At 45.9% G+C, this 20,103-nt stretch overlaps 1 protein-coding gene and 1 pseudogene across 3 annotated transcripts in view; one reads left to right on the top strand and one right to left on the bottom strand.

Annotated features, from left to right (window-relative positions):
* Camsap1 (calmodulin regulated spectrin associated protein 1) overlaps positions 1-11,737 on the top strand; it is a 67,802-nt gene extending 56,065 nt beyond the window's left edge. For all 3 annotated transcript variants that reach the window (XM_027422921.2, XM_027422920.2, XM_035446184.1), the window contains one exon: positions 9,976-11,737. In XM_027422921.2, the coding sequence (XP_027278722.1) occupies positions 9,976-10,278 (303 nt within the window). In that variant the 3' untranslated portion in view covers positions 10,279-11,737. The remainder of the gene's footprint in view (positions 1-9,975) is intronic.
* Positions 4,108-5,096, bottom strand: LOC100759189 (annotated as a pseudogene).
* Positions 11,738-20,103: the final 8,366 nt, after the last annotated feature.

Genomic DNA, 20,103 nt, shown 5'->3' with positions numbered 1-20,103 from the left:
CCTTCCTTCCTTCCTTCCCTTTCTTTCTTTCTTTCTTTCTTTCTTTCTTTCTTTCTTTCTTTCTTTCTTTCTTTCTTTCTTTCTTTCTTTCTTTCTTTCTTTCTTTCTTTCTTTTGGTTGTTTTTGGCCCTAGCAGTGGAAACCAAAGCCTTATGCTTACATAGTAGGCACATACTCTGCTATTAAGCACACCCTTCCCCCTAGAGTAGAGTAGATTTTTTTAAATGAAGAACAAGTATAACTTAAAAGTTGGGTCAGGTGAGATACAGCTTGTCTTTACTGTGTTGGTTGTCACCTTCCTTGAGGCTATCTGTGCCTGCTGCTACAGCCAGGTCCAGATATGGTAGTTCAGGCCTATAATCTCAGAACTTAAGAGGCTGAAGCAGGAGGATTGCTGCGAGTTTGAGGCTACCCTGGACTATAGTATGAGACTTTGTCTCAACAAAAGAACAAGAAGTTAGTAGCCTTAACAAATAAAAGGATCCAGAAGGCAGTGAAAAAATGAGGGTCAGGGTTAGGGTTTGACATGCTCTTTGTAGTTGAGCCTTCAGTCTGGGTGGTGAGAGGGAGGGCCCACATCTGTGCAGTGAATGCTTACAGTGTGTTGGTGAACAGTGTGCAGTGGCCCAGGGAGGACAGGTACATTGAGTGGGCCACCAATGATGGAATCCATGATGGCTCTGTGAGTTATGCATGAAGACAGTCACAGACTTGAAAGGTGAGTATGAATGTCTGATTCCCATTAGACTTGGATTCCTAGGGTATGAGCTTCCGATAGGAAACAAGGGAATTGAAACAGTACACAGTAGCAGCAGCAACGGGGCCTTGTGTAGGGCTTCAGCCTAGGCATAGTGCTCAAAGGTTGACTCCATAGGTCTTCAGAATAGCTGGCACCCAAGCAGTTTCGAGAAAGACAGGGTATGCAGTTCAAGGGCAGGTGAGACTCGGGGCTCAGTGTCTGGTCAGAGGTAACAGGGCACTGGGCCTCTGTGGGCTAAGGCAAGACCAAGACTGGCTTTACCCCAAGTAAAATGATGATATGGATATGAGCAGAGGAAGACAAGAACTCTCAGAGGGTCAGAAGGAGCAGGGGAGTGAAGAGCAGGGTTTCTGGAGCTTTGAGGGAGGAGTGGACTCCTGACTACCTTAAGAGAGCAGAGCCTGGAGCAAATGAGTTAGGAGTGACTCTGGGTCCTGTCTGGAACAGAGGAGGCACAGTTAGTGGAGGGGAAGGTTAGAATTCTCTGAACAGTGTGCTGACCGTGGGCAAGATGCATATCTAGGAGGTCTCTGGATGAGACAACTGAAATTTAGGCATGAGCTCTAGCATGGTTCCTTAACTCGGCAGGAATGCAATTCTGGTGAGAGAAAGCTATGAAAGCAAATGCCCCCACATTTCAGGGGGGTTTACTGATGTGCTGCTGACCTTGGGGTAAAAGAAAAATACACAACAGTGTTCTTTCATCAGAAATTATGTTTCAGTAATTACAACCAAGCCCTCTTCCTTCCTTGCTTCTTTTTAGTAGTAAAATTGGTACCTCTGGAGGAGCTTGTTCCCTCCTGCCACTCCATCCCTCCCTCTCTTCCTCTCTCCTCCTCCCCTTCTTCCTTCTCTCATTTTACCTTTTACTTATTTTTTGTGTGTAATTTTAAAATGTATTCTTTGAGAACTTTGATTATACCCTCCCCACTCTATCTTAATTCCATCTCTTCCTTCTCTTCCTCTTTGAATAGTCCACTGAGTCTCATAAGTGCTTCCCTTATGTGCGTGACTGTGAAGTTGTCACTAGAGCATTGGCAACCTTCCAGTGGCCACGCCCATAAAGAAAAATGACTATACTCCTGCAGTCATTGCTTGCTGATAGCTCTTTAGCTAGAAGTGGGGTCTTGTGAGCCCCTTGCTATTTATGCTGAAATGTTGACTGGCTTGATTTTGATCTATCAGAGAGAGTTTGGTTGCTTTCACAGCAGTCATGCCGCTGTTTCTTCAGTGGGCACATCTTGCCCTGTAGTATTAAAGCATTCAAGATCCAGCACTGGATAAGACTGTTAAGGTCTTTTCTTCCCCAGTGTCCAGTAGCATCTCCTGGTGTAAAAGCTGTCCAGCAGGGAGGAAGTTTTCAGGTCTGTTTCAGTTTTATTTCTCTGCAGCCAAAATATGTTGTATCTTCAGCAGTTAAGTTCTTATCGTCTAGTTATAGTAAGCAACTGAGGACAATGGCAGTAGTCTGTGTTTTGGGATCTCTGGGATTTTTTTGTTTAATAATACACGTTTTTGGGGAGCAACGTTGTTCACTCATGCAGAGTACCTCTATTCCTTTAAAACTCCTTTTAAAAAATTGTGTTTTCTAATTAACTTAAAAGTTGATGGCGCGCTTTTAATCCCAAGCACTTGGGAGGTAGAGGCAGGCGGATCTCTCTGAGTTCGAGGCCAGCCTGGTCTCCAGAGTGCCAGGATAGGCTCCAAAGCTAAACAGAGAAACCCTGTCTCCAAAAACAAAAACAAACAACAACAACAACAACAAAAAGTTAGTGGGTTTCAATAAGACTTTGCCATACATCCTTATTCTTTTTTTTTTTTTTTTTTTTAATTAAAGGCTGGAAAGATGGGTCAGTAGTTAAGAACAATTTCTGCTCTTATAGAGAACCTAAGTTCAGTTCCCAGCACCCACATAATGGCTTACAACCATCTGTAACTCTGATTCTAGGGGATCCAGACACACATGTGGTTTACATACATACATACATACATACATACATACATACATACATACATACATACATACATGCATGCAAAATATTCATACACATTAAATTTTTTTTATTGGAACAACACGTGGCTATAGTTGTGTAGCTTTATATCTGGGTCTTCTCTGATGGTTTTCATGTCTGTCTTGGTGTCATACCATGACAAATATATGGCTTTGGAGTATATTTTGAAGTCAGGGATAGGGTACCTTCTCTTTTTGCTCAGGATTGCTTTTCTATCTAGGGTCTTTGGTACTTCCATATGAATTTTAAGATTATTTTTTCTATTTCTGTGAAGACTCACTTGGATTTTGACTGGAATTACATTGAATCTGTAGATTGTTCTTAGTAGATGACCACTTTCATATCATTAATCCTGTCAGTCAATGAACATAGGAGATCTTTCATCTTGTATTTTTTTCAATTTCTTCCTTTGGTGTCTTAAAGTTTTCATTATGGAGAATTGTTTTGTTTTGTTTTGTTTTGTTTTTTTTTTGTTTTTCAAGACAGAGTATCTTGTGAATCTCTGGCTTTCCTGCAACTTGCAGGGGGTTCAAGACAGGGTTTCTCTGTGTAGCCCAGGCTGTCCTGGATCTTGCTCTGTAGATCAAGCTATCCGTGACCTTAGAAATTTGCATGCCTCTACCTTCCAAAGTTCTTGGACTAAAGTTCTGTGCCAAAGAGAGCTGCTGTTTTTTTTTTCTTTATTTCTTTTGTTTGTTTGTTTTGATAAAGACCGTTGTGAATGGGATTATTTGCTTTTCGGTTTGTTTGCTACTGGTGTATAGGAAGGCGACTGATTTTTGTGTGTTAATTTTGTTTTCTGTCACTGTGATGAAAGAGTTTATCAGACCTGAGAGTTTTCTAGTAGAGTCTTCAGGGCTTCTTATGTATAGGATCCTGTCACCATGAATAGAGATACTCAGCTTCATCCTTTCCTATTTGTATCCCTTTATTTTTGCTTGTCTTACTGCTCAAGCTAAGACTTCCAGTATTGTATTCATTAAGGGTAGAGACAGTGGACACTAGGTTTTGTTCCTAATTTTAGGGGAACTGTTTTCTGACTTTGTCCCCATGTAAAATAATGTTGACTGTAGATTGGTCATATTCAGCTGCCTTAGAGTTTCTATGGCTGTGAATAGACACCATGACCATGGCAACTCTTTTTTTTTTTTTTTTTTAAATGGGTGCAGTGAACTTTATTGGTGATATTCAAGAGAGTAGGGCTCCCTAAGCCCCTCCTTATTTGGGGGGTCTGGGATGGAAACTGTGAGGGAGATGATCAGTGTGGGGGGTTTTGGACAGGGACTGCTCAGCAGCCTGGGCCTCTCTCTTGCTCGAGTCCTTGTGGGAGGTGGATGGTCCAGGGTGGGCTTCTTACTCCTTGGAGGCCATGTAGGTCATAAGGTTCACCACCCTGTTGCTGTAGCCAAATTCATTGTCATACCAGGAAATGAGCTTTACAAAGTTGTCATTGAGAGCAATGCCAGCCCCAGCATCAAAGGTGGAAGAGTGAGAGTCACTGTTGAAGTTGCAGGAGACAACCTGGTCCTCGGTGTAACCCAGGATGCCCTTCAGTGGGCCCTCTGATGCCTGCTTCACCATCTACTTGATGTCTTCATACTTGGCAGGTTTCTCCAGGCGACATGCCAGATCCACGATGGACACATTGAGGGTAGGAACACGGAAGGCCATGCCAGTCAGTTTCCCGTTCAGCTCTGGGGTGATCTTGCCCACAGCCTTGGCAGCTCCAGTGGATGCAGGGATGATGTTCTGGGCAGCCCCACGGCCATCATGCCACAGCTTCCCAGAGGGGCCATCCACAGTCTTCTGAGTGGCAGTGATGGCATGGACTGTGGTCCTGAGTCCTTCCACAATGCCAGAGTTGTCGTGGATGACCTTGGCCAGGGGGCTAAGCAGTTGGTGGTGCTAACAATCTTGAGGGAGTTGTCATACTTGTCATGGTTCACACCCATCACAAACATGGGGGCATCAGCAGAAGGGGTGGAGATGATGACCGTCTTGGCCCCGCCCTTCAAGTGGACCCCAGCCTTCTCTATGGTGGTGAAGACACCAGTAGACTCCCATTTGATGTTGGCGGGATCTCGCTCTTGGAAGATGGTAATGGCCTTCCTGTAGATGACAAGCTTCCCATTCTCAGCCTTGACTGTGCCTTTGAACTTGCCATGGGTAGAGTCATACTGGAACATGTAGAACATGTAGTTGAGGTCAATGAAGGGGTCATTGATGGCAACAATGTCCACTTTGCCAGAAGTGAAGGCAGCTCTGGTAACCAGGCGTCCAATACAACAGAATAGGCCAAATCTGTTCACTCTGACCCTCCCCATTATGTCTCAGGAACGAGGCTGGCACCGCATGAAAATATGTGGCTGTCTCTAGAACAGGGAGGAGCAGAGAGCCTCATGGCAACTCTTAAAAAGGAAAACATGTAATTGGAGTGGCTTGCTTACAGTTCAGAGGTTCATTATCATCATTATGGGACTTGGTGGAGTGTATGCAGACATGATGCTGGCTGCATCTTGATCAGAAGGCAACAGGAAGTGGACTGTGTCACTGGGTCATATAGAGCATAGGAAACGTCAAAGCCTGTCCCCACAGTGACACACTTCCTCCAACAAGGTCATACCTCCTAATATTGCCGCTCCCTGCGAGCTTATGGGAGCCAATTACATTCAAACTACCACAACAGCCTTTATCATGCTGACTTACGTTCTTTCTATTCTGTTCTATTTTCTTGAGGACTTTTTTTTTTTTTTAGATTTACTTATTTTAAGTGTATGTATGTATACCACATGCATTCCTGGTGCTTGTGGAGGTAAGAAGAGGGCATTGGATCCCCTGGAACCAAAATTAAAGATGTTCATGAACCACTGTGTGGGTGCTGGGAACCAAACCCAGGTCCTCTGTGAGAGCAACAAGTGTTCTCAACCACTGAACCATCTCCAGACCTTTCTCAGCACTTTCAACATGTAGGGTTGCTGGATTTTGTCTATGCCTACCAACGTGACCCTATGATTTTTTTCCTTGAGACCACTTACATAATTTAAAACATTTATTGATTTATGTATATTAAATAATTCCTGCATCTCTGGAATAAAGCCAGCTTGATCATGGAGAACAGTCTTTCTGATGTGTTCTTGAATTCAGTTTGCAAGTGATTTGTTGAGTACTTTTGTATCTGCTCATCAGGGAACATGTCTGTCTTTTGTGGTGAGGTCTGTTATTATTCTGTCTTTTGACTGTGGAATTGAGACAGTTAATATTTAGCATTATTATTGAATGTTGTGTGTTGATTTTTGGCATTTAGTGGTCTTGTATTTAGGCCATCTCTTTTCTCTAGTTGAGTAGTATGTTGCCATATGCACAGTGATGATATCCAGCAGTGAGCAATTACTCTACCTATTAACATCATACTTAGAGAATAATACAGAGTTTACACTAGGAGGTACCCTGAGCTGCTGAACTGCACACTAAACCCTGCTATGTCCCTTAAAGGGCTAGGGTTCAGGTATTTCTCTCTTGCTGCTTCCAATCCCCTTTCTTTGTCCTGTGTATTCATGCTTAATTATAGCATGATGAAGGTGGTTATTTTATGGTCTGTCTCTCTGGTGTCCTGAATGCATGCATGCATATATGCATATATGTTTATTTTATATTTGTGGGTATTTTGCCTCTGTTTATGTTTGTGCACTATGTGCATGCAGTGCTCAGGTTGGCCAGAAGATTGCTAGAGCTGTGGAAGGTGATAGATAGTTATGAATTAAAAAGAGTGGGCCGGAGTAAAGGTGCTTGCCACTAAATCTCAGAGCCTGAGTTTGATCCCCATATAGTAGAAGGCGAGAATTAACTCCTGCAAGTTGTCCTCTGGTCTAAACGCGTGTGTCCCTCAGCACAAATAAATAAAAATGTAATTTGAAAAAAGAGGAGGAGGGGCTGGAGAGATGGCTCAGAGGTTAAGAGCACTGACTGCTCTTCCAGAGGTCCTGAGTTCAATTCCCAGCAACCACATGGTGGCTCACAACCATCTGTAGTGAGATACGGTCTCCTTTTCTGACCTGCAGGCATGCATACACTGTATACATAATAAATCTTTTTCTTTTTTAAAAAAGGAGATAAGAATGAGAGAAAGAAAAGTCGTGGGAGTAAAAAGTTGTGTGCTGTGGCTGAAGTGTCCAGAAGGCTCCCTAGTAACCCAGGTGGAGAGGCATGAGTAATGGTGCTGACTTGACAGTCAAGTCATCATGAGACTTACATGGGAGAGTGGGACTAAAAGAATGGAAAAGAAGGAATAAAAAAACGCTTATGTAATGAATCACTGCCATAGCTACGTTGAGTTGGAAGGTGAAATTCTCAGCTCTCTTGGCTCCAGCAGGCTCCTCTGGTGTTGAAGAGGGATGAGTGTGAACTGTGGGCCTCTGCCCCCTTAGTGTACATGGAGTTCTGGCACGCGAGGGGAGGCTTGAGTTCTTCCTGGTACTTCCCTTGGTCCCTTTAACTTCACCATGGCCTCTTCTGGTCCTAAGGGCCCAGTGCATGTCCACTTTTTTTTTTTTTCTTTTAAAGTCATACAAGCTGTTTAGACTAAATATACATGTCTCCTCCCACTGGTCCAGTCTCAGATGTGGTGGGGAACAGAGTGGCCTGTGATCAGACTTCTCTCCCCATGGAGATTTTCATACAGAGAGACTGTCTGCACTGGTATCATGGCTCCAAGAACACTTCCCCTTCAGACATGCAAAAGAGCTCCTGGGCTCAGTTCTATTAAGGCCTGTGCCAAGAAGATGCAGGCACAGGGTATACCTCCATGTGCAGGGGTTGCCGTGGCCTGCTTCCCCTGAGGGCATGCAACACAACGGGGTGCCATATTTTCTGTGTAGAAAACCCTTTTTGAGAATTTTTATCTGGAGTTAGTCATATGGTACCCAGTCTGCCATGTAAAACAAACCCTAGATGGAAGGCAGAGTTAATATGATGATCAATAGGTTAGGTACAGGGAGCCTTCTTGTCAGCCAGTGATTTGGATACCCAGGATGTTGAAATTCCAGCTTCCTTGCAGAGTTACACACCAGCTGCTGAGTTATACCAGTCTTGGCTCAGGAACCCAGCATCCGCCACTCCTGGAGATGGCACTCTTCTCCCTGATCAGCTCATTCAGCTCATATTTAAACACTGTTCATATAGTTGAGGTTAGTGTTGTGTATTCAGACTTTGATTACTTTTCTACTCAATCTTTAAAAATTTGTAAATTCATGATGGCTGGAAAGATGAATCAGTAGTTAAGAGTATTGGCTGCTCTTCTAGAAGCCGGGGTTCGATTCCTAGCACCCACATGGCAGCTCACAACTGTCTATAACTCCAGTACTAGGGGGTCTAATCCCCTCTTTTAACTTTCATGGGCATTAGCACACATGTGGTACACAGACATACATGCAGGCAAAACATTCTGGGCCAGTGAGATGGCTCAGTGAGTGAAAAATGTTTATAATACAGGCCTTACAACATGAGTTTGATTCCAGAACAGGTGAAAGGAGAGAACCAGCTCCAAATATTTGTCTCCTGACCTCCACACTTACACACTCCCTTACATCATACACATGTACACACTGCTATTATGAAGAATAAAATAACTAATAATAGCCCATTACACTGGCAAAACCACATTATTTATGAAAATCTTTTTTTCTAAAGCAAAGATAGGTAAGTCGTTTTTCATTTTTACAAATCTTTTAAATTTTCAGCTTTATGGGCAGGAATTGGAACCTCCTTTCAGTCTGGCATATCCTGCATGCCACATGGTCTCCAAATCTCCCTCACAGCTGCCGGAGACAGCAGGCTGAGATTGCAATGCTCTCAATAAGAGTTCAGGAGCCCCGCCACAGTTTGGAACTGTTGGCATAGGAAGTTTTACTGGAGGAATGCACCCATGTTCACAGCTGTGAACATCTGTTCTCACACATTGTTCAGCAAATCTGGTGGCAATATCATCAGTATGTCGTATTGGCTCTTGTGCTGTATTAGGATACGGCTTCCACAATGGTTGTGGTAGTGTACACCTTTAATCCCAGTACGTGGGAGACAGGTGGATCTCTGAGTTCAAGGCCAGGCTGGTCTACAGAGCAATTTACAGGACAGTCAGGGATACACAGAGAAACCCTGTCTTGGGGGGCAAAAAATCCAGGTTCCAGACCACAAAATCCACCCTTTGAAAGCCATGACTCAGTAGGTTTTAGTGTATTCAGTAGAACAGTGCAACTACTGATCTGCATCCTGTCTTCTTGGATTTCCCTATTTTGGACTTTGTATATAGAGTCATAGAATATCTGACTTTTGGGGACTAGTGAAATGTTCAGTAGATAAAAAGCACTTGGTGCAAACCAGGTGATCTGAGTTTGATTTGCAGATTCCATGGTCAAAGCAAAGAAAAGACTCCTGAAAGGTGTACTCTGACTCTGACTTTCACACATGTAAAATGCACGTACATAGGCATGCACGCATGTACACACACACATACTTGCACACAGTGTATCCTTTGGGTCTGGCTTTTTTATTTGACTCCCTGCTTTTGAAGTTTAGAAGTGTGGTTGTGTGTGCCCGAACACTCATTTTCATGTTGGATTATAGACCTCTGTATAGGTAGGTAGGTCATTCATCATTGGATACATATGTGGGATAAGGCAATATTCATCTATAGACAGTGAGCATCTGAGTTTTGGCATGGATCTGTTTTCTCTTTTCTTATGTGTATATGTATGACCAATAGGGATCGCTGGGCCATATGAAAACTGTCCACAAGTGTGTAGAATAGCTGAAATCCTTCCATGCTGACTACACCATTGTACACCTGCCTATACAGTCCTTATTTTAGACATTCCGGAGGGCATGAAGTGATGCTTACTTGGTTTTGATTTGCATTTCTCCAAAGTGTGACGCTGTGAAGCATCTTCTATTATGATTCTTCAGTTTGCCTCAGCATCTTTTTTTTTTTTCCTTGCTTGCTTTTAGAGTAGTTAAATGTCATTGGCACCTGATGCTCTATCAAGTGGCTAACCTTAACTTTTTAAAGTAGGGAGGCTGTGCTGGACCTATTTAGAAGTGTGTGCTACTAGATACTTACTGCCTTGGAATAATACCTACCCATTGGACAGTTATGGTGACCTGGGGTGTAAGGGTGTCATTCAGTGTTTCTCATCTCTTCCCACTCCCCAGGAGCTGGAGAAGTGTGATGCCAACCACTATATCATTCTGTTTCGAGATGCTGGGTGCCAGTTCAGGGCGCTTTACTGCTACCAACCTGACACTGAAGAAATCTACAAACTCACTGGTACTGGGCCAAAGAGCATCACCAAGAAGATGATTGACAAACTGTATAAATACAGCTCAGACCGAAAGCAGTTTAACCTGATCCCAGCCAAGACCATGTCCGTCAGCGTGGATGCACTCACAATCCATAACCACTTGTGGCAGCCCAAGCGGCCCACAGTGCCAAAGAAGAACCAGACTCGTAAGTGACCATGGCAACCAGGACTGAGAGGATGCGCTGGCGGGATCCTTATTTATTATTTTTATCCATTTGGTACGAAGTGTGAGGAGCCACGGACAGTGTTTACAGAGGTTCCTACAGAACAGAGAAGATCCTCTCACCCCTGCACACATGGATGCTGGGCACGGAGCATACAGGAGTGAGTGCTGTGCTTTCCTGGGCACGGCTGCTGTGGCCCTGCTGACCACTGACATCCCCAGAATAAGGGACATCATGGAGTGAGGTCCTGGGCTGTGGACCCCCTCACTTGAAGTTCTTCAGGATAAGTTAAATGTGATCTGCTCTCTGGCCTCCCCTCACCCACCCCTTTGCACATTGCCTGATGCCCTATGTTGGCCAGCTGTAATCGTGCGTGATAGAGGGCCGAGGCTCGCTCTCGGGTCAGGGTGTTTGAATGTCTTCATAAAAGGAGTTCGTATGGGAAATCTTTTTCATTTTAGAGATTGTATGATATTTATTGACTGTGTCTACTGCCAACCTTTATATCCAGTTCTAAGATTTCTGAAAAAAAAAAAAAAATCCTGTTCCTTGCTGCTCAGAAAAAGTTTACTGAAAATGCCAGTTCACTAAAAGCACTGAAATCAGCAAAGTTTGTCTTCTGCTAAAATGACGTTTACATATTTGGAGTGATTATTTCTACCACACAGTCGGGAGGGTTGTGGGGTACTGGTAGCTGATGCTGGCCTCGTTGGAAGCAGGCAGCCTAAGCTGGCTGCAGCCACCGCTGGTTAGGTCTGGGGAATGTGCTGATTTGTTCACTTTAATAAAGGCAGATTTTGGTATAGTAGTGTACTTTCCACCCTTTGGCCGCCGGTTCCCTCGTGGTGTTGTGACGTCCTGGCTTGCCTACCAGAGTTCTTGCTTCTGGAGGAACAGCATGCTCTGTGGGGTGTGCAGTCTCAGGTGAGGTTGGTAATTCTTTTGTGTTGCCTCTTTCAAAACTTGGTGGTTATTTGCATTTATTTCAGAATGGTGTAGCTGCTTCAGGTCCTCTTCCTGTGGTCCCTGTGGTGGCTGACTCCGTCAGAGCAGACATGCCCGGCGATGGATCAGTGTGGGGAAGACCCTGGAGCCACTTTTAGTTTTGCACATTTCTGTCTTGAGAGTGATACTTGAATCTGTCTGAAGTGCAGGAGAGAACTGAAGGTAACAGGAGAGAGACAAGTGTTACCCCTGGCACTGCCAGGTAGACAGACGCAAGGAGCATGGCACAGGAACTAGAGAGTGTGAGGTTGTTATCTTCCTCTTCCCTTGGCAACCGTGTGTCCAGTCAGGGGTGGCACTGTGCTGTATGAGCATTAACGTCTGTGACTGCCTGTCACCAGCTGTCCCCCATGTCTTCATTTCTCACTGTGCACTTGATGTTACCATATTTATTTTAAGAGAGCACTAAAATGTAATAAAGCAATGAGCTGGCTTTCTGTTAACCATGTGTGTGGTTGTCACAACTCCTTCTGCTGACAGTGTCCCCAGCAACTGGCTTCCAGGCAGCTGCACATGACTTTTGTGTTGCCTTGGGATTTGATTATTTTTCATGAAGAGTTGGAAGACCTGGTGTAGAGCCAGGAAGTTGCTTTTGCACGCAACTTCTGATGTGATGAGTAAGCACGTGGCCTGTCCTGAAGACCATCTCAGAATACAGGATCTAGATGCAAAATACAGCACCTTATGTATCAGGCACTCGCAGTCCAGGCTGTGTGCCTTGACAGCTAAGGGGCACCCTGCCTTCTGTGTGCCATGGCATAGCAGTAGTTTTTAACAGGATGGTTCAGGTCCAGGACTTCAAGGTGGTGATCTGGGGCCTTCTGGCCAAAGCTGCCTGTGTTTACATGCACTGCACTGAGTCCTTGTGTGTGTGGGGACCATGCCTTGACCAGCTATGCTGGGAAGGCCACTCACCTTACATTGCCTCTCAGGTCTCCAGCAGCATTAAGACAGGGTGCTCTCCTGGTTTATGGGGGACTTTGTGCAGAAAGTGTCAAGTGAGTCAGTCCATGATGACTCGTGTGGCTCATTCCTCCGTAATGACAGATCCCAAGGAGCACAGGATGGTTGGTATTAAAAGAAGCTTCTCAGAAATAGATGTGCAGATACATGGAGAGGTAAGGAGCCTGTGCATGTGTACATGTGTGCACACAAGCATGTGCAGCGTACGTGTGTATGTGTGTGTGTGTGGACGTGGGACATACCTGTATGTGGATACGGGAGTATGTGCACATAGGTATGTGTAGGTGGCTTGTGTATACACATGTGTGCGTGTGTGTATGCATGCCAAAGATACTATTTCTAATGTGACCTTTTGACCTGATGGTCTAAGTGTATTCCTGTAATGTAATCTCTAGTCAGATTTTTCAGGCCCAGACTTCTTCAGGCAATATTGAAACGTGACATAAAATAAAATTTACTTCTGGATTGTTTGGAACTATGATTGTTATTTGGAAGAAGAAAGTATTAAAATAAATTTTTCTGTTGAAAGTTAATCAACTTGGGTATACCTTTATAGATTGATTCTGGTTTTTTAGTGAAATGGTTTTGGTCATGGTGACCTGAGCCTATCTGTGGTTTCATTTCATGGTTGGTTACCTATGTCCTGTGCCACGTGTGAAAAGCTAGTGCTGGGTCCAGTGTTATGGCTGTGGCCAAGGCACCAGCCATGCTAGGAAGCAGCCATGTTCACCATCCTCTCATTTCTCACTGACTCCTTTGCAATAAGCTTGTACCTTGCAGGCTCAGGGTCTTTCCTGCTATCTGGGGTGCACTCTGGGGCATTTCTGATATCTGGTATTGTTGGTGTTCTATGCTTTGTGTTGCTGTGATAAATGAAAATCATGATAAATAAACACAACCAAATGCAACTTGGGGAAGAAAGGGTTTATTTGGCTTACAGATTACAGTCCACGTTAAGGGATGCCAAGGCAGGAACTGAAGCAGGGGTGATAGAGTTAATGCTTCCCTCTGGCTTGCTCTGCTGCCCTTCTTACACAGGCTGGGCCCTCCTACATCAGTCAGCAATCAAGAAAGTGCCACACAGACGTGTCCATAGGCCAGTCTGATGGAGGCAGTTCTTCAGTGGGGGATTTTCTCCTAGGTATTTCTAGGTTTGTGTTGGCAAAAATTGTGACAACCTATAGCACTGTGAAAGGTGTTCTCAGTATCTTTTGGTGCCACTGTGTGTCCCATTTGAAGGCCTGTGTTATGGGCATGGTTAGGAATTTCAGAGCTGTGACAAAAGCTTCCCTGACAAAAACCTTGGGTTCCCTAATGTATCTTAGTGTGTGGATGATGGGTTCTTTCCCCAGTCCCTCATCCCTCATACTGTTTGGCAGGGTTGTGGCCTGGGAAAGTGTTGGCAATAGCTAGCAATCAGGGTCCTCACTTAGCTCAGCTTTAAAACAGGAGCAATGCCAGAGCAATAGCGAATGGCACCCTCATCTGATGCCAAGCCTAGAACCCTGAGTCCCAGAATAGAGACAGGGCCCACTGTTAACTAGCAGTGTGTGTGTGTGTGTGTATGTGTGTGTGTGTGTGTGTGTGTGTGTCTGTGTCTGTGTCTGTGTGTCTGTGTGTGTGTCTGTGTGTGTGTGTGTGTGTGTCTGTGTGTATGTGTGTTTCCAGGATAGTCTACCCTCTGCCCAAGCTCAACAAAGCTGTCTGTTCTGGTTCTGTCTCCTTCCCCACGCTGCAGTCTTATTCGAGTGTCTGGCATATTTTGCCTAGAGCTACCAAAGTAGATAGGGCCTCCACCTCTGGGTATCTGGGGGCAGAGGAGAGGCTCCTTGAACCAGGTGGTCTTGGTGCCATCTAGGCCCACCCATGGGTGCCACCCTGCCAGAAACACTGCAGGGCACCTACTTTTGGAGTGGTTTTCCTTGCCCCAGATCGAAGCTGCAACCACTGAATAACCAGCCCAATTTCCAGGACGTAGTTGTGAGTCACCTGACATGAGTGTTGGGAACCAAACTTGGGTCCTTTGAAAGACCAGCAACTTCTTAGCCATCTCACCAGCCCCTTGGGTTTACTATAAGAAATGGCATTTGTTGAAGGTAATAGGCACAGGCCAAAGCATGTAGGTGCAAGCTAAAGCCTCCATCTCTGCCTTCCTCAGGGCTGCCAAATGGTTCATATTCTTCCTTGGACTGTCTTTGATGCCACCCAGGATACCATGTGAGCAAGCCCGTGCCACTATGCACCAGCACTAAGTTGGTACTTCACAGCCGAACCTTGCCTGTGGATAGTATGGTGGTATAGGGTGGTCACCCCATGAGGAAATGCTGTGAAATTGGAGGCCTTATGTGCAGTTATTCAGGTGGTATAGTAGAGAGGGCACATCTCAGACCTGGGAGGCTGCTGGGGAAGCAGGAAGGGAGAAGCCATTGTCCTCTGGCTTCCCTGTGAGAAAAGTCTGGAGAATTTCATAGGAGGGTCCCACAAGTGCATGGGCCTGTGGGCCTAACTGACCGTGCTGGTCCACAGTTGGTTCATGGGAGTCCTGGGGGGTCCAGGCTTGGAAGCAGCATGGGTTGTCATTTGTTCAGCTATGTGTTGTCAAGACTGAGTGCTGCTCTCCTGTGAGATTCCAGTTTTCTTGGCCCCTTCTCAGTTTTTATTGTGCAGTTCTTTCTTACTGACTCAGAGGCAGGAGCCGTCCTTTGTATGCACAGCAGATAGGGCAAGCTATGGCTTTCTAGAAACTTTTAGATAAGGTCTCACTGTAGGGCCCTGCCTGACCTGAAACTCATTGTGTCCACCAGATGGCTTTGAACGAACAGACCTGCCTTTTGTGTGTTAGGGTTAAAGGCATGCACTGCCACATGTATTGTGTGAGTCAGGCGGTGCTGGCGCACGCCTTTAATCCTGGCACTCAGGTGGCAGAAGCAGGCGGATCTCTGTGACTTTGAGGCCAGCCTGGTCTACAAAGTTAGTTCTACCTTTTTGAGGGTCCTGGGCATCAAACTCTGGTCACCAACCGTACATAGCAAATGCTTTTATCCACTGATGTATCCCAAACTGTCTATTGTTTGATGTCCAAACTGTCTTCATGCCTTACAGAAATTTCTGACCACCTGAAATTGACCATAATTCCTTCCATCTCTTCATTTGTTGGTTGCACTTTTGTCTTGTAAGCTGTCTATACAAGTTTTTGCCTATTTCATTATCGTTTGCTAATTGATTTGGCTTTTCTCTTTTCATGTGCTCTTGTGATAAATAATTCTTAAAATTTTTAGGGCCGCATTATCAACTTTTTGTTATTAGTGTTGAAAAATCCCCTCATGCCTGGCAGTGGTGGCACACACCTTTAATCCCAGCACTCGGAAAGCAGCGGCAGGCAGATCTCTGTGAGATCCAGCCTGGTCTACAGAGTGAGTTCCAGGACAGCCAAGGCTGTTATGGAGAAACCCTGTCTCGCACCCCCTCAAAAAAAAAAAAAAAAAAAAAAAAAAAAAGGAAGGAAGGAAGGAAGAATCCCTTCTCTGCTATAGGGTCATGAAGACTTTTAAAGCCCCCCCAAAAAAAAAAAAAAAAAAAAAAAAAAAAAAGGAAGGAAGGAAGGAAGAATCCCTTCTCTGCTATAGGGTCATGAAGACTTTTAAAGTGACCTCTAAGCCTTGTTTTGGCTTGTTGGTTTCCTGCCTGTCATACACCTGGGGCTGTCTTTGGATTGGGGATGGTGTAAGAGTCTATATGTTTGCTGCTCTGTGACTTTGTTCCTCTTCCTCTGGCCCCTTGGTCTGTGGGTAGGTGGGTGAGGGCCCCACCTAGAGCATTATGCTTGGTACAGGCAGAGGAATCGAGGCCACAGAGGTAATGGAACTCTTCAGAAGGTTGTAAGATGACAGTGGGTCTTCCAGGCAGGGCCTGTGCCTCCCGCTGGGCTTACTGTGAAAGTGCTGGGGAGCTTCTATCTGTAATTCCTGCATCCTGCTAGCAGCATTGCATCCAATGCAGGCAGCATATAAATGCAAAACATTTTTCTGTCTAACTTGTCATGAACAATCTTGCTCAACTCTTACTGATTCTTACAGTTGATAGATGAACTCTGTTAATATTTGGTGAAAAGGATATTTTGTTGTTTGTTTGTTTTTGTTTCTTGTTTTTTGTCTCTGCTCTACAGTACTCAGGGCTTTGGCTGTCTTCCTGCCTCCTTGCCAGGTGTAGCTCTTACCCACCGCTGCCTGGCAGAGATGCTGGGCATCCTCCTGGTCCTGTTGGGGTGTTCCTGTTTGTAGGTTCCCTCTTAGTGTGCCACAGTTAGGTTTTATAAGATGCATTTTATCCCACTGAACTGCTGGTGAGTTTTTTCTTACTGTTCCTTCTTCCTGGTATTTAGACAAACCTGTTTTCCTGGCATGAATGAGGCCACTCTATCCTTTTTACACATCATCAGATCTAGTTTGCTGACATTTTGTAATGCTTATGCTGAGAGAATACTGAGTTCCGTAACCGTAGCTCCAGGAGCATTTGACCTCTGGCTTCTGTGAGCACTTGCATTCCTGTGCAACTCCCATCCCCCAACCCCCATGTATACACACACACATCCCTACCTTACAGCAGAATTTGCCTTGTACAGTCCTGGAGGCCAGAGGCGTGAGATAAGTAAAGGACTAGCTCCTATGGCCACTTTCCTTAGCTTGTAGACAATCTCTACCCTGCATCTCTCTGTATCTGTCAACCACTTAGAAAACCAGTGAGATAGGCTTGGATCCCCAAACCCAGTCATATTCTAAAGTTCTGGGGTTTATGACCTGAACATAGGAATTTGGGGTACATTACCATTGTAGATGTCACTTCAGCAAGACTTGTACTTGGAGAGTTGACCTCACATGATTTTCCTCCCATTTTTGTATGGTGAAATACTGGGAATTGCCCAAAGAACACAGTAGTTTATGTTAGATGTGAATCACAGCTTCATAACGTGAGCACTCTGGAGATTAAAACAGGAGGATAATAAATGTGAATTTATTATCAGCCTGGGCTACATGCTTCAACCCTGAGGTGTACAGGTGAGCAACCAGGGAGGTCCCAGTGATCGTGGGCAGAGCAGGTGAGAGACAAGATGTTGGTTCCTACAGGGGCAGAGAGTGTGGTCCTAACTGGGTTGGTGATGGCCCTATTGTACTTCAGTGGTTCATCCGTAACACAGGGATCACAAAATCCAATGACTGTCCAGTTACCAACTGGTCTGGGTCTCATAAGATGGAGCACCAGGGTTCAGATAAGTGAAGTGGATTTACTAATTGCAGAGGACAACAGGACTCACTGGGCCAAAGTGCTGCAGAACACCTGCATCTAGGGACCGACGTGGAGCTTGCAGTCCTGACTGTCCCCGCATGTCTCACTATCGTACGCTGGGGTGAGGATTTCTGTGGATTTTTGTTTTATGTTTATGAAAGTTTGCTGCATTTGTGGAGTGTAACACATACCTTCAGAGGTTAAAGAGGGCATTGGGTATCCTGGAACTGGAGTTGTAGATGGATGTGAACTACCAGGTGGGTACTAGAACCAAACCTGGGTCTTCTAGGAGAGCAGCAAGTGCTCTTAACTGGGCCCATCTCTTCAGGCAACCCTCCTCTACCCACTCCACCCCATCCCTCCCCTTTTTTCTTTTACATGGTCTAATGTAGTCTGGGCTGGGCGGGTACTTGCTGAGTATTCCAGGCTGGCCTCTACTACTAGAATTCTGGGATCAAATGTATGTGCCACCACACCTGGCTTGTGTCTTCATTGTGCCATAGTGGGTAAGATTCCATCTTCTCACATACTTGGGAAACCTAAATGTTTTTCAGGGAGATAGGGCAGTGCCTCCAGCTAAGGCCTTCTGAGAACTGCTGAGCCAGCTTCCGCAGGTCAGCAATGCAGCCTGCACCATTTGCTTGTGCCAGTGCGATGTGCTAATTGTGTTTGTTCAGGGCCCTGGCTAGGCCTGTAGTTTAGCCTCTCTTGGTTGCTAGGATTCCACCTGAGGAGAGTGAGCAGAGCAGGGACCACGGATGCTGCTTTTGGGGGGAGGGGCTGGAGAGGGCTGTCCTAGCCTGGCTGCCCTTTGTGGTTTCCTTGGGACCTCAAGATGGAGAGTCAGTGTAGGTACCACCCAAAGGTATCGCTACCCCAGCAGTCTAACCTGGTGGGGTGATGGAGGTTCTAAGAAGTTTACTTTCAAAGTCCAGGCTTGTGCCTTGCTACTCTGAGCTTAACATGGGCCCGTGCCTCAGTTTCCCTGGTGAAAGGAGTACTCACCTGCCCCACAATCTCTGAGAGCATCCCTGAGTTTGAGGTAAGAGTGCCTTCAGAAGACAAGGCCATGGCCCTGTTTTGCATCCCAGTTAGTGAACATGTGCTTTAGGCAGAAGCTGGGGATGGACAGTAGCCCCAGTGCCTGCTGTCTTCTGGACCACTGCCAGCTGTTTAAGACATCTCTGTTGATCCAAGAAGGTGTGTAGAGCCCGATGCTCCCACTTGGAGGAGAAGCAGGCCCCAGGTCAGGGAAACACTAGGATGTGTCTCGTTGCAAAGGATCTGAACAGAGGATTGGGTGGGGCTTGCTGTGTGTACAAACTGCCCACCCCTGGCAGGCACCTTTTAGAGATACCCAGAGTTGCCCACAAAAAGTTTCATGGGCATGGGCAATGACTCCCCTTAGGGCTCTGGGCAGGGTTGAGGCTATTTGTCGAGATAGGCAGATGTTACCCCCAGCTCAAGGCTAGAGCATTGTGGGTTCCCTATGTGAGTTGCAGTTGCTTTGGGAAGCTACACTACAGGACCTGGAGCACCTGCTTCCGCAGAGGCTCAGGCTGTAGGGATTGTGCTGGTATATAAAGGAGCTCTGCTTAGAACCTCCCAGCCCAGGGCTACAAAACTTCTGACATCACAGGAGGTGAAGATGGGTGTGGCCAACACCCAACTGTTTTTGAGGCTAGATTACTGATGTTCCCACCCCTGGGGGTTCTAATTGAGCCCCCTCAGGTCCCAGGTCCTATGTGTGGTGAGGTTAGAGACTGAGGCCTTGGGACTTCACTGTGAGCACAGCCTGCAGTTCTGTGGGGTTTCCCCGATACCTGCCACTGCACAGTGCCTTCCAGAACACTGCCCCTAGAGCCCCCCCCCCCTTTCTCACTGAGACAGTTATTTGAAAAGTACTGAGACTTTGAAGGTGTGCAAGTGGAAGAGTCATGACTCATTGGGCATGGTGGTGCACTCAGGAGGCAGAGGCAGGCAGATTGCTATGAGTTCGAGGCCAGCCTGGTCTACAGAGTGAGTTCCTGGATGGCCAGGGCTACACAGAGAAACCCCTTGAGGTCATTAAGATGTGACTTAATGGTGCCTGTGAGATGAGAGTCAGCATGGTGGGGCTCAGCGTGGCGTGGGTGTCCTGGCAGAGGTAGACCAAGTCACACCCCCCCAGGAACCTGTCTGGAGATGCTCACAGCACGAGGTATATGGAGTGGGTAGAGTAAGGGACCTGGGAGATGGGTCATGCCATGCTTCCTTCATGTCTGTCTTGTCATTGGCTGGCTGAAGCTGACCTCAGTGTGGCAGATGTAAAGCTGGATTGGTGTCACTCCCATGTGCAACTGTTTTATCCTTTCCTAGGTCTCCATCTCTGCCCCTCCTTTTCTGTACTAAGCGCTTAGGCACTTACATATCCGTCCCTCTGCCTGTCACTGCACATCTTTAAATAGATGCTGCTGAGACGGCCTAGAACCTGCAGCAAACCCTCATGTACTGCACAGGCTCCCAACTCAACCCCCTCACCATGGAAGCACTGCCAGTCCCGGCTGCCCCTCACCTCACGGCAC

The sequence above is a fragment of the Cricetulus griseus genome, chromosome 6, assembly GCF_003668045.3.
Source record: "Cricetulus griseus strain 17A/GY chromosome 6, alternate assembly CriGri-PICRH-1.0, whole genome shotgun sequence".
NCBI lineage: Eukaryota > Metazoa > Chordata > Mammalia > Rodentia > Cricetidae > Cricetulus > Cricetulus griseus.
This window is presented reverse-complemented; position numbering and strand designations above follow the sequence as displayed.